This window comes from Watersipora subatra, chromosome 4 (genome assembly GCF_963576615.1).
Source record: "Watersipora subatra chromosome 4, tzWatSuba1.1, whole genome shotgun sequence".
Taxonomy (NCBI): domain Eukaryota; kingdom Metazoa; phylum Bryozoa; class Gymnolaemata; order Cheilostomatida; family Watersiporidae; genus Watersipora; species Watersipora subatra.
In genome coordinates, this window is record NC_088711.1 from 18,562,158 (window position 1) to 18,575,737 (window position 13,580).

Here is a 13,580-nt window from a genome sequence, read left to right on the forward strand (position 1 = left end):
TTGTTCCTCTGTCTCATTAGCCTACCTTCCTTCGTTACTTATTTTTACCCATCCTGGTCTACAATGCTTTACATATCCTTATATACAGTGTTCTGTGATAGTCCATTGGCTTTCCATGAAAGCTGGCTTGCATATTACTTAGCCTGGGCAAGGCTCTCGTGGGATTGGGATTGGGAGAGGGAGCCTAGGACACATAGCAACACGCGGGGAAGACAACTCTAAAAGTCAACTTCTGAAGTCGCTAATATCACAATCGTTATTTCCGAAGGAGTATTATGTGACGGTCTTATTTATGATCTACGCGAGTATTATGTATTATTTTTAATCTGAATTGGCAGCAAACAAACGCTGGTTAGTAAGTATGAAATGTTGGTTGCATAATAAATCAATCACGAGAGTTATATTATTTCATATGTTCAATTCATTATGTTTTGATTTAATTATAATAAAAAATTAAATCAATTGAATAAAAAAATTCACAATAACAATACAAACATAGCAAATGAATAGCAATAGAACAACAAAAATGAATTGCATGCTGCTAGTAAAGAAAAGTTTATCTAGTAAAAAGTAATCTCAGCTTTATTTTACTCGCGAGTATTATGATTGCGACAGTTATTATGAACAACTCGGACCTACCACTGCAAAACGGTGCCATCTGAAAGCAAATACTCTTTCCGAAGCCAGTAGGAAGAACTATAAATTGGTCAAAACCTGCGATAGTATGTTGTAAAGCTTGAAACTGTTCTGGTCTCAGTGTGACTATGCCTAGCTTTGATAGTAATTTTTGAACCGCTCCATTTTTTACCAGTATGGGAAATGAAACTGCTAACGTGAAAACGCAAGAGAATAGTAACCTATGGTTCTTATCGTTTTATTATCAAATGGGGTGTTACGTAACCACACAGCTTATCAAAAATATAGGGCTTTTTACTAGATCAAGTCACGTGACCGTGACACTAGGCTTTTAAACGCGCCACATCTAATACAACGTGAGATCCGAATCTAACGACACGCTTCCATTAGTATCAGTCTGAGCATCATATGTAACATATGTCACTCGTTTTGCAGAAGTTATATTACCTTTTTTTCACTATGTCTCCCAGGCTCTCTTTCCCAATCCCCCACGAGAGCCATGCCCAGGCTACATATTACTATGCTAATCCCAGAACAGCTTGATGGATAAGGCTATTAGAAGTAGTTGAGTTTAGCAAATCCATCACAATATATATGGATAGAGATCTTTGCTGTGTTTGACATCTCGTTGTGGTCATGTGACAGTCATAGTATTGGCAAGCCTCATCCCGTAAGCAGCACAAAGTTATTTTTTGCCATTAAGTCATTACACAAACTAAATATATTTATTATTTATAGGCCTTGTGCAAGGTTATTCTAGCTGTTTTGCTAAAAACCTGTTTAGTATAGGATATCACTTTTGCAAAAATACAATTATTGTGGTATGGCATACACGGAATAAAGGGTGTATGAGTAGATAACTCCAAAAAACACATTATATTGTTTCCTACTGAACTTGACCTGAAGGGAATGCCAAAAATCTATTAAACTTGTAATGGATGTGAAAATCTCTTACAACAAAAGTTAAAATGTTTTCATTCTCAATTAAATTGACAATTTTAATATTATAATAAATAACTAATAATAAAATAATATAATAATATATTATAGTATAATATATGCACTTATATTAATTTTAAATGTCTTTTAATTAGTGAACATTCTCATGAAATACCTACATCTGTATGATGTTAACAGTTTTCTCTTTCAGTTTAGTTTACTTGCAGCCTCTGGTGTCCTGTGATGAAAGCCCTGAAACTAGCTGCATAGAATATAAGAACCATCTATTAGGTATGACATCGCAACCTGAAGATAATGATGTGACGCGCGATACTTCCAATATATTACCGAGTCTGGGCTACCAGCCACTGCTGAGTTATAAAGATATCAAAATGCCTTACAACAACTCTAGTGGGTCTGAGTGCTGCAAGCTTCCTGATGACTATCTACATTGCACAGAGGCTCCGCTGCCATATTTAGACAGCGGTTGGTCTGCAGCAGATGAGTGTAGCAACACGCCTATCGATATAAACAAGTACCTTCACTCAGGCCCTCAGCTATCAGAGAGATATGTTCCGAACTGTCAGCATTCTTGTACATCTGGTGAATCGAGAGATGAGTCATTATCAGAAATAGATGACGAGTCAGAAACGAGCAGCCCCCCAAATAGCAGTGGGCCAAAAGAAGCGCTGACCTACAATGAGAATGAACATCCTCCAGAGATCAGTAGCTATTGTCAAATTACGGAATTAGCATTAGAGCCAAGTAATGCGCCTGCTGAGAATGCCGAAAGTCAAACTGAGCTTTCGAGTGGAGACTCGGGCTATGTCGGAAGGCACTTACAAAAAGCTTTGGGTTTAAAAAAAGAGCTATCATCGAGTTGAATAGAATTTCTGTTGTGAATCATACATGAATTTTTTGCTTACTTCATATATAGGTGTCTACTAAAATATAGCATAAAGATATTAGCAACACTCTTATCTCATGAGCTTTTTATTTTTTAAAGCTACAATACAAATCTTCACAATAATAAGAGCGGCATTTGTCTGTCTGTCGGTTTTTTTTTCGAAGCGTGTTGATGGTTGGAAAAAACTGCATTGTGCAGGATTTCAACTCATGACCTTAGGCTTACCAGCTTTATGCTTTTCCACCTAAGCTAATTGTTTCCTTCCAGCACATTGGAATAGTTTTGCCCATTCTTATTCTCTGTGCTTTTTCGGCACACTAGATGATGTCCTATGGCGCTCGAGACTGCAGGGTACTAGCAAAATATAAGGTGACTACAGCTGGACTTTTGCTAATAAAAAGCCAGCCTTATTGAAATCCTTCCAGATCATCTGAGAGCCAAGATACACATGTTCTTATATCTGTCTGTGAGCTTTAATCTATATATAAATTTCTCAAAAATTGTGTGTGTGTATGTGTCTAGCTCCAGCTATAGCTATTAAAATATTGGAATAAAGAATCGGTACTGCAGAAGATTTGATCTCGGATCCTGCTGTTCACCAGTCTGATGCCTAACCAATTTAACCACGCGAGATTGATGGATTCATTAAGCGATATATGTCACTATATGAAAGCAAATACGCTACCACTTTTTATCACGGTGCAAAGTGATGGCATAATGTCCCGAAAAACGATAGCTCTTATTAGTAAGCATACTCAAATTGTTCATTGGAAATGTGCCAGGCTAATAGCAAGTGGCAGGCAACTCTCTTACCTCTCATTGTTTATAAGCTGACTTTTAATACCCATGCAACACTGGGTAGCACAGCTAGTAACTCTACAAAAGCTAATTTCAAGCTAATAAAATCAGAATAAGCAGTGATACTCACTAAAAATGATGTCAACTCTTAATAATCGTATTGATTATTGAAAAGGAGAGAGCCCAGAAATATGTGAAAAATAAAAACAAAGGAGTGAAACTGGGCTGATGGCAGCCCATCTTTACAAAGTAGCTGGAACTATGAGATTGTGTATACATGCATTTAAATGCTGCTCAGAAAAGAGATGCTGACATGGTAGAAAAACCAGAGGTAATTCTGTCAGCACTTATAAAACTAGCACTTAGTAAATAATAGCCTAATCTAATGGAAACGTGTAATGGTTTAATCTTTGGGTGAATTTGATTCGCTTTGATCATTTATGGTTTCATTTTCATCTTCAGATAGATCACTAGCATAAAAATATTGCTTGTAATAGGCCCTATGCCAATAATAAATTCAGCATTCCAACACGCGCTATACTGTTGGAATGCGTCTGTTTGGGAAGGGTGAAAGGGTGAAGCGCAATGCACAGCAGCTAAGCTCTTGAAACAACTTAGGATGTAAAATCCTTGAAGTCATAAGTGTTGAGACTTCGAGTGTGGTTGTGAGAAGACAACTCCAGATTGCCAACAATTGAACTTTTTGGGGCAATACCAGCTGACTTTAAAAGTAGTTTCTTGTGCTGCCATGCATTTGCATTATTAGAGGTATATTTCTCAATCGAAATTATTGTTGCACATTATTGCATTATATGTTACAGTGCATGACATCACATTAAATTGCATTGCATCACATTGCACTAATTAGCATTACTTAGCATTACATAGCAATGCATTGCAATACAACAAACTACATCACCTTACTAAGCATTATATCGTATTAGATCACACTAAATTGCATTTCATTGAATTGCATTACATTACAAAGCAATGAATCGCATTACTTTGCATTACAATACAACATATTACATTGTATTGTTTAGCATTACGTTGCATTATATTCTTAATATTATTGTTTTGCTACTGTCAAATGACAAAAAGGACAGAATATTTGAGCAGGTACTGCAAGGATGTTGTTAAAACTTCTTTTGACTGTTTGCAATACAGATGAATTAGTTATTACTAGTGAGTAACACAGGGCAGAAGCAACTCATCTACACGCACAGTGAAATACCTAAACACCCAATATGAAATTTGAGCAAATACTTAACTTACCACTCGAAGCACTTTCTAATATTTTGTCTTCAAAGCTTTTCAAAAGATAGCATTTGCGTAAGCTGTATAAGTAATAGGAAAGAAGCTTATGAAAGCAGTACATAAAACATAAAATACATAAAAACTAGAAACTACACTGTCATACAGCCCACCGCCAAAGTGATAATGGAAAAAGAAAGGGTACTGCCGGTTGAGAAATGCAATATTAGCAGTCAAATGGCACTGCGGTGCAATAGGAGAGCTGCAATGGTAGCTGTAATGTACTGGGTGTGGGTGTTATTATGTACAACAAACAGCAATAATGAAAGGAAAAGATTCTATGTTTATATTAAATCTCTCCCCTGCAATAGGAGAAATGCAATATTAGAAGTAAAATGGCAAGCTGCCGTGTAATATACACAAGCTGGGAGCTGTATATCATTGGTCATAGCAACCAATAACAAGAAGTTGTGATATTTATCTAGATTTCTGTATTTCTATCTAAAAAATTATGCTGAACTTAAAAATCTAAACAGATTTCAGCTGGTTGTCATAGAAATAGATGTATATCTATAAGAAAATGTAGGCCTATTACTTAATTTTGCAGATATTAAAAACGATTTGGCAGTACCGCGATATTGGGCACAGCCGCAGTATCATCAACAAAATCTTTAGAAAAATAATAACAGTAACTTATTGCACACCATCGGTCACTATATACTTTGATCCTGTAGATTCGAATGATTATTTTTATAATTAAATCTCATAATAATCTTATAGAATTGAATAATTATTTTTACAATTAAATATTGTAATAATCTTGTAAGAATCATTAGAAAAATATCATCATCATTTCCTTTACTTTCACTGCTTTGGACATCAGTTGGAGTACCAAAGTACTCATTATAAGTGTCTAAAATGTCAGAGTCTGGTAGAATCGGCAAAAAAGAAATGATTACTTTTCAGTACTTCTACGTTAATTACAGAAACCTTCGGCAATTGGACAATGCCATAGACTGGTGAAATGTGCACAATTTTCTCGTGACTTGCACACGACTTAATGGTTCTACTCGTTTCGTTGGTCGGTCTTAATTTTGAGTAAAAAAGGCTGGTCAAGTTTTTATTGCGATTTTAGGCTAAATTAATCTGTCTATTTATGTATAATCCAATCAGATGGGTTAGTTTTAGGATATTGCATCAACTTTTCAAAACTTGGTAACATATTTAAATATGTTTATATGTGTTTTGTATCATTATTATACTTAAACGACTCTACACAAAAATGGCTACATTTTTTGATGGGATTTCGGTACAAGGGTTTGGTAATGGCCGTTGACGGATAATCTTTAGGAAGTTGTGTGCACATATGCATTTATCATAAAGCTCGCAAACAATCGCTTCGCTCGTGTTTGGTTGTGGGACTATATATAGAATATAAAAGTTATACAAATATATAGAATGCATTTGTTTTAACTCAATCTGGTTTAAGTTAGATTAAGTTATGCCATGCATTATATTACCATTTATACTTCTAGATACCTATTACATACACTTGACCACACACTTCACACATTCATGTGTATAAGGCATGACAACTTAATCTCAATTTTATAGAATGGTACATTCCTAATTGAGTTTTTTGGCATAGAACTTAATTGTTTAGAGTTGATTTTCTACATAGTTTTATATAAGGCATTTGTTTTCAAAGTATTTATTAAAAAGCTGTTGTAGACGCTTTTGTATTGTGGAATTAAAGCGTTTTGTGTATGTTCAAGCCACTATGTGTATTTGCTTCAACAAGCAACAATTTCAGTAGATGAAGCAGATCTCAACAAAGTAATTTCACGTACAGAGGTTTGGTTGTAGTCTGAGCAATCAATAGGTTGATGAGCTAAAAGCGCTAGGACACTAGACGTGTTCACATGACGTGTTCACAAGACGCGTTCTCAAGACGTGTTCTCAAGACGTGTTCACAAGACATGTTCACCAGACTTGCTCACAAGACGTGTTCACAAGACGTGTTCACAAGACGTGTTCACAAGACGTGTTCACAAGACGTGTTCACAAGACGTGTTCACAAGATGTGTTCACAAAACGTGTTCACAAGACGTGTTCACAAGACGTGTTCACAAAACGTGTTCACAAAACGTGTTCACAAGACGTGTTCACAAGACGTGTTCACAAGACGTGTTCACAAGACGTGTTCACAAGACGTGTTCACAAGACGTGTTCACAAGACTAGCTCTGTCCAAAGTGGGCAGGGCTGTAGTTTTTTTCTTCCAGCTTCTTCATTTAGGGTTTGCCATTGCAAATGGTATATTTTGTTACAGAATACATTGCGACCATTCGCTCATGAGATTTGGTACAGGAGCAATTGTGGCTGGGTGCCCTTCTTAATACCACCAATGGTCTTTCTGTGATTTGAACCACTGACCTACTGATCGCGTGCCAGCGCACTAACCACTGAACCACCGATGTTTTGTGTAGACATGGCTGTAGTTTATCACAGACTCTCAAAACTGTGCTTTTGCTAAGTATGTATTCAAGTTCTAATCAAACTTCTTGTGATAAAAACTTCATCTTTTCTAGGTTCCTTTTTATAGTCATCATTTCATCTGGGCACAAATACATCTAAAATATTTTACAGTTTTTATTCACAGAGACTGCACAAACAATGTCTGTATCAAGAAAAGGGATATAAATAGATATATCTACATATACATCCTTTAGCGTTCCTTACACAAGGTAAGTTATTTTGCTGGGTGGCACTGATTCGGAGAAAAGTGATCTAAACAAACACTTCAAATTCCTAGTAAGATTACGAAACATTTCTAAGAAAGAGCTGGTTAGAATAACTGCCATATAAAAATACTTACTGTCTAAGGCTAGGCATATAAAAAATGATGTCAATTAGACCACTAATTACCTTTTCAGTGTGGCAGCAACCAGCCTATGCTTCAGTTCATGTCAACAAGTTTTTGCTGCTCTGTTTAGATTGGCAGTATGAACACATCCCCGAGCAATGACAAACCATACATTTTCGGAAAGGTAGTTCATTTTATAATATTGTCGGCCAGATAGTCACAACTCTCAAGGTTTTTCCTGTACGCTGATCAACTTTCTGGCACTAAGCATGGTGCACCATCTTCTGACATCTGTTTGGTTTCTGCTGCCCATCAGTCTGGCCATGAAGGGAGAATTACCAACTGTCAACTTCGTGAATCCTTTGGGTGAGTCACTTGTAAGAAAGAGTCAAAATCCTTGTGTAGCTCCTGTTGCTTTTTTGCTCATCGATTTTAGGATCACATTTTCACAAAAACATCAAACACCTTTTGACGCAATAAGTTATGATGTAGAAAGCCTTGACATTAATATTGTTGTGGTACTAAATTAGCAGTTTTGTGAAAACACTAATTTATGCATATAAAAAATATAAACGTATATTTATTAAAAGCAGAATACTGTTACACTAGGAAGGCAGCTAAGTTTTTGTGTATGGTTAGATGATTTGGTGGTGTGTTGGCAATCCATTCATGATCGAGTTCAACCTCTGCTTACCTTACTGCAAGCAGAGGCTGTGCAAGTCGTAAAGAGCATTGTTATACAACCAATAGCTCAGCGATTTTGACTGAACGTGTTTGAGTCTAGTTGCAAGGAAACTTTGATGACTGAAGACATGACCAGTTGCAGAGAGCAAGTTAAGTTTGGATGTCATTCATGTCACAACCAGTGAACTTTTTTGGGAATGGAATCCCAACCTGTTGTTTGCAGGTCAGCTGGTTTAGACTCTTAAGCTATAACCATTCTTAACTTTGTAATAAGGTCAAAAGCAAAATACTTTGCCTTTTTTTCATTGTCATCTTATGTTGCAAAACTTAGGCCTTAATAAAACATTTTGACAGAGCAATATGAGTGTATAAAAGTTATTTTATTATAATGTACTAATGGTTGCAATCTCCGTGGGTTCAAGTCCAGCAAAATGCAAAATTCTGATACCTGAACTTTGATAGCTATAGCTGGACAAACACAGAAACAGAAACACAGACATACAAACATTGAAAAAAATATATATAAAAAATATATATAAATATATTATTTATTATATAAATAAATTATATTTATGCTAATTAAAATTTATGCTAATATATATATAATATATATCTTATTTATTATATAAATAAATTATATTTATATAAATATATAAGATATATATTATATATAGATTAGCATAAATTTTTCAGAACTACTTTACTTCTTTAGCTTGATGCTGTAGTTTATAAAACATTTCATTAACTTTAAAATTAAAATTAATAAATGCAATGAATTAATAATGGTTGAAAATATGTCTGATCAACCAGAAAAATGTTGAAGCAATGGAAGCAGCCATAATAAAAAAATTCAAATACATTAAAAAACTAGCTCGGTGTTTTTGACGACTATTATCTTGCACACAAACTTTTTTATAAATGAAGCATTGTTTAAACCACTAACAACTTATATTAAAGGAGGGAAGCAAATGGGTCAGCAATGACAATAAAGTCTAAAATTAAATTTGATAAATATTTGTTTATCTAAAAGTATATGTTATCTTTCTCCCCTGTGTCTTACATATTTGTTACTTGATTTGTTTTCTACTGGACTGTCACCTTCCTCGCTGTAGGACGACTGGCTGTTATTATTCTTGGTATGTTGCTGCTTGCTATAGTTTATGCCTTTATCCCTGCATTTGAAAGCCTACACAGCATCCTGCTGCATAGCTTGAATCCTGAAGTGACCTAAAAAGTCAGGAGATAAACCAGCCAATAGTGTGGTTATAAATATGTGGAAACTGCAGCAATGTTGAAAATAAGCGGCAATTTTAAAACACCTTCATATGCTTTACACGCGACATACAGATTGCTCTACTGCTAAAATCACAGAGCGATTAGTATTACAGCTGCACACCTTAAGATGCTTAAGATGTGCAGCTGTAATACTAATAGCTCTGTGATTCTAGCAGCGATTTCAGCCAGATTAGCTTTTAAGATGTTCGAGAAATTCTCAGCAACTTCCTCCAAACTGTGAAAGCTACTTTTCGAGTAAGCTAGAGCAGTCTCTGATAGCTAGCTCTTTGGTAGTTGATCAGGTGATCGGTTCTAAAAATAGAATGCAAAAATTTTATTTGTGACATGATTGGTAGTTTCCACTCAAAGTTTATTTATGTTCACCCATGCACCATCCGGGATACAAAGCGCATCACTTATTACATGAATATTCACAATATACCAATCACTAGTAACCGCTCAAAATATTTTGGAAATTCTCAATATTTTAGCAAATTTTGTAGATTGAGATTTACATATAAAAAGTTCTAAGTACCCTTAATATTCTATAGTGTACTATATATATACATATATATATATGTATATATATATATATATATATATATATATATATATATATATATATATATATACATTCATTTTGAGTTACAGTTGGCAGTCTACCGCTTGGCGAAACTACGCCAATGTACAGCGATATAGCCATGACAACTAATTTCATTATTCGGACTGGATCTTTATCCTCTTCCTATGGTCGCTATAATGGCTATATTGCAAAAACTGGAGATGCTCTAAACATAACCTGCAACAAACACTCTCACGGTAGAATGAGCATTTCTGTAAGACGGAAAATTTATCAGCCACAACATTCGGTTTTAGCCGAACCTGGCAGGTATGTACTTTTATATATTTATAATATGTATTATATATATATGTAATACATATTATTACTGAATAATGCTGAGCAGGCATGCTCAACTGCTGTGAACTGCAGTATTAGTCTTTTATGGAAATATATATTTTAGTATACAAAATAATAAAATTATAGCTAATAAAGCATATCTAATACATATGTGATATATATTATATATATATTACAAAGTTTGTGTGTATGTACGTATATATGTGTATGCGTGTCCAGCTGTAGCTGTTAAAATCTTAGAAATGATATTCTGCTTTCTTATAGATTCGAACTCACTTGCTACCGCAAGTTTAAAATCCAAATGCTCTACCAATGAGCCATACAAGACGCAATGATATAAGATGTTATCATTTACCGTATATAAGTATGCGCACGCTAATTATTTTAGCATTGCGCCCACACGTTACGATTCCTCCGTTAAGAAATATTTTTCGTAAGGTTCAATTACTATATCTGGAGTCGAAGCCAATTCTTCTCACGCGGACAGTTATATTATCTCCGTGGGAAGAGTCTCGATATTCTCTCTCCTTTCGGTCAGACAGAGACAGTACGATATCTCATTTTTACATTTGTACCAGTATCAAGAGCTATACCAGTATCGTCGTGTTCAAAGTTTTGACTGATAGCTTCTGGTGGAACAGTAACCTTTTTTAAACACATACTTCTATGCAAGAATTGTTATTATTAATTCAACATATTCAGGATTTTTATTTTGTTTTCTCAGTTCATATTAATGGTATCATTACCGAATCATCCTTTATTGTAATCGTAACAAAACTGACTTATTTTAGCTATTACTTGCTAATTATTTCCCATTTATGCCTAAACCCTTTTATAGTTGTTTTATTTTTTGTAATTTATTTGACCTGCACAAAACATTTTCCCATGATCTGACATTTTAAAGTTACAGTTGTTTGACAAAGTTTGAAAACCTTTACAGTTGTTTTTATTTTCTCTTAAATTATTTCAACTACACAAAACACTTTTCTTACTATATGTAATTTGAAAATTAGAATTGCGAATGTTGTTATATATGTTAAATACAAATCAATTTTCTGTGCAAAAACTTTTTTATTACCTGACAACACCGGGTAGTACAGCTAGTACAATATATATAATACATATAAATGTATACATATGTTATATATAATATATATGTTATATATATTATAAATATACTTTATTGGCTATCATTTTATTAATTTCATATAGTAAAATGTTTCTTTATATAAAATTAAAGTTTCATATAACAAATATGTATTATACATGTATATGCTGCATATATAATATATATCACATATACTATATGTACAAAATCTAATATATATAATAATATATATAAATGTATATATATGTTATATATATGTTATATACATTTTGTATATATGTTGTATACATTATATATATTATATAGAAGTTTTATTGGCAATCATATTATTAATTTCATATAATAAAATATATATTTCCATAAGAGATTAACATTGTAGTTCATGGCTGTTCAGCATGCCTTAAATGATAGCTTGACAAGTTATTCTCGTCTGGTTAATATCTACTACATAATAAATATCTACTACATATATACTATATAATAAATAGAAAACTGACGCATAATGTAACATTATACCTTCTTTTTCAGGATTTCCTACATTGACACGCCTGAGCAGGTAGTTTTAGCCATTTCTAGCGCTCAACAAAATGATTCTGGATCGTACATTTGTAATGGCGATTCAAAGAATTTGACAGTCATAGCGCCAGGTATGATAGCCTTTAAACATTGTTTTTAAAAAAATGCAGAAGTAGTTCAGATAAAACTTAATCATTATTCACCACACTTTCTGCTACTGCAGCGAGGCTTTAATCTGATAGCGAGAGGGTTAATCTGGCTGCATAAAAGTTTACAAGCATCTAATATAGTTGTCAGTACTCAATAACACCTGTATTAGACTGTCTGTCTGTCTGTAGATCTGTTCGTCTCTATGTGCATTGCTGTATTATAAAGCATACTAAATTGAAACATGATAATGGCCAAAGGTTAATAAATCTTTGTATGTCTTTCCTACTATATTCTCATTTTATAGAGACGAGTTTCAACATTCGCACGAAACAGTCATTCTGATTAAACTATTGTTATTTTCAACCTGAGCTTCAATATTATACTTTGGCCTGTTTGTGGAACTAGGTGGCTTAAATTTATTGATAGAGATTTGAGGCAGGCTAAGATCAAATCACTTAAAACTGTAACTGGTTGTCAAATAGTTGTTAGAGTGGTGAGAGTAACACTCTGGTATTGTAATGGGCTATTTCATCTTAAGCAAAAGATGTTTATCTATCTCAATGCGATAAGTTGGTAAAACTTATGGAGACGGAGAGAGAGGTAGAGAGAAATTGGGAAGGGAAAGAGACAGAGAGAGGGGGAGGACAAGGGAGGGGGAAAACATTGGAAAGGGAAAAGAGGGAGAGAGAGGGAAAGAGAGGGGAAGAGAGAGGGAGAGAGAGGGAGAGAGAGAGGGAGGGAGAGAGGGAGAGAAAGGGAGAGAGAGAGAGAAAGGGAGAGAGGGAGAAAGAGTGGGAGAGAAGTAGGGGGGGGGGAAAGAGGATTAAGGGAAGAGAGAGAGCAGGGGAACAGAAAGAGGGAAGGATTTTAAAACCACTAGAAGTTTAACTTAGTGATGACATCATATCTGGTGTGCAGGCCAAATATATCAAATATATACCATTGTATATATTTGATACAATGGTAGATGTTTGAGGTATTTTAAATTAAAGCTTTGTTTACATGTTTTTTTACATTGTTTAATTATAGTTTTTTACTTCAATATTTAGTAAGGTAATATGCTAAACTAAATATTTATTGTTAAAGATATTTTTTAAGACTTGTGATCGGTTTACACAGTAAATAAGAACTGTTCTCCTTAAAACCTGCTCACAGCCATTTAATTTAAATAGCCAATCACATCTCTATTAATAAAACCCACTTTGTCACCTTACCTTCTGCCAGGTTGCAAAAAATACTCGATTTTAAAACGTCACGTGTTTTTTGAGATTCAGCCTCTTCAACACCTATCTGGCTAAAAACTCAAGAATGTGCCTTTGCATACATTAAGAACAATTGCTCTCAATGAACATCTTTATAGATTATTAGCAAGCACCTTCATAGCAGTGTAGCAATCTGCCTTGAAAACTTAATGCATGCGCTTGCTGTCTGATTGAACATAAAGGAAACTTCGGGCAATGCTGAACTTTAGGCTAGTGATTTTTTGCAATAATTCGCTTAGGATTGCTTTGAAAGTGATGATAAACATAA

At 34.3% G+C, this 13,580-nt stretch overlaps 2 protein-coding genes across 7 annotated transcripts in view; both read left to right on the forward strand.

Annotated features, from left to right (window-relative positions):
- LOC137393268 (uncharacterized) overlaps nt 1–2,941 on the forward strand; it is a 63,662-nt gene extending 60,721 nt beyond the window's left edge. For all 5 annotated transcript variants that reach the window (XM_068079738.1, XM_068079740.1, XM_068079739.1 and 2 more), the window contains one exon: nt 1,803–2,941. In XM_068079738.1, coding sequence (XP_067935839.1) covers nt 1,803–2,459 — 657 coding nt within the window. In that variant the 3' untranslated portion in view covers nt 2,460–2,941. The remainder of the gene's footprint in view (nt 1–1,802) is intronic.
- A 4,689-nt stretch (nt 2,942–7,630) lies between these two features.
- The window catches only part of LOC137393270 (uncharacterized), a 31,767-nt gene continuing 25,817 nt past the window's right edge, over nt 7,631–13,580 (forward strand). The window contains exons 1-4 of one of the 2 annotated variants that reach the window (XM_068079743.1): nt 7,631–7,764; nt 9,195–9,218; nt 10,009–10,246; nt 11,913–12,031. In XM_068079743.1, the coding sequence (XP_067935844.1) occupies nt 7,668–7,764; nt 9,195–9,218; nt 10,009–10,246; nt 11,913–12,031 (478 nt within the window). In that variant the 5' untranslated portion in view covers nt 7,631–7,667. The remainder of the gene's footprint in view (nt 7,765–9,194; nt 9,219–10,008; nt 10,247–11,912; nt 12,032–13,580) is intronic. The other variant, XM_068079744.1, reaches the window with a different exon arrangement.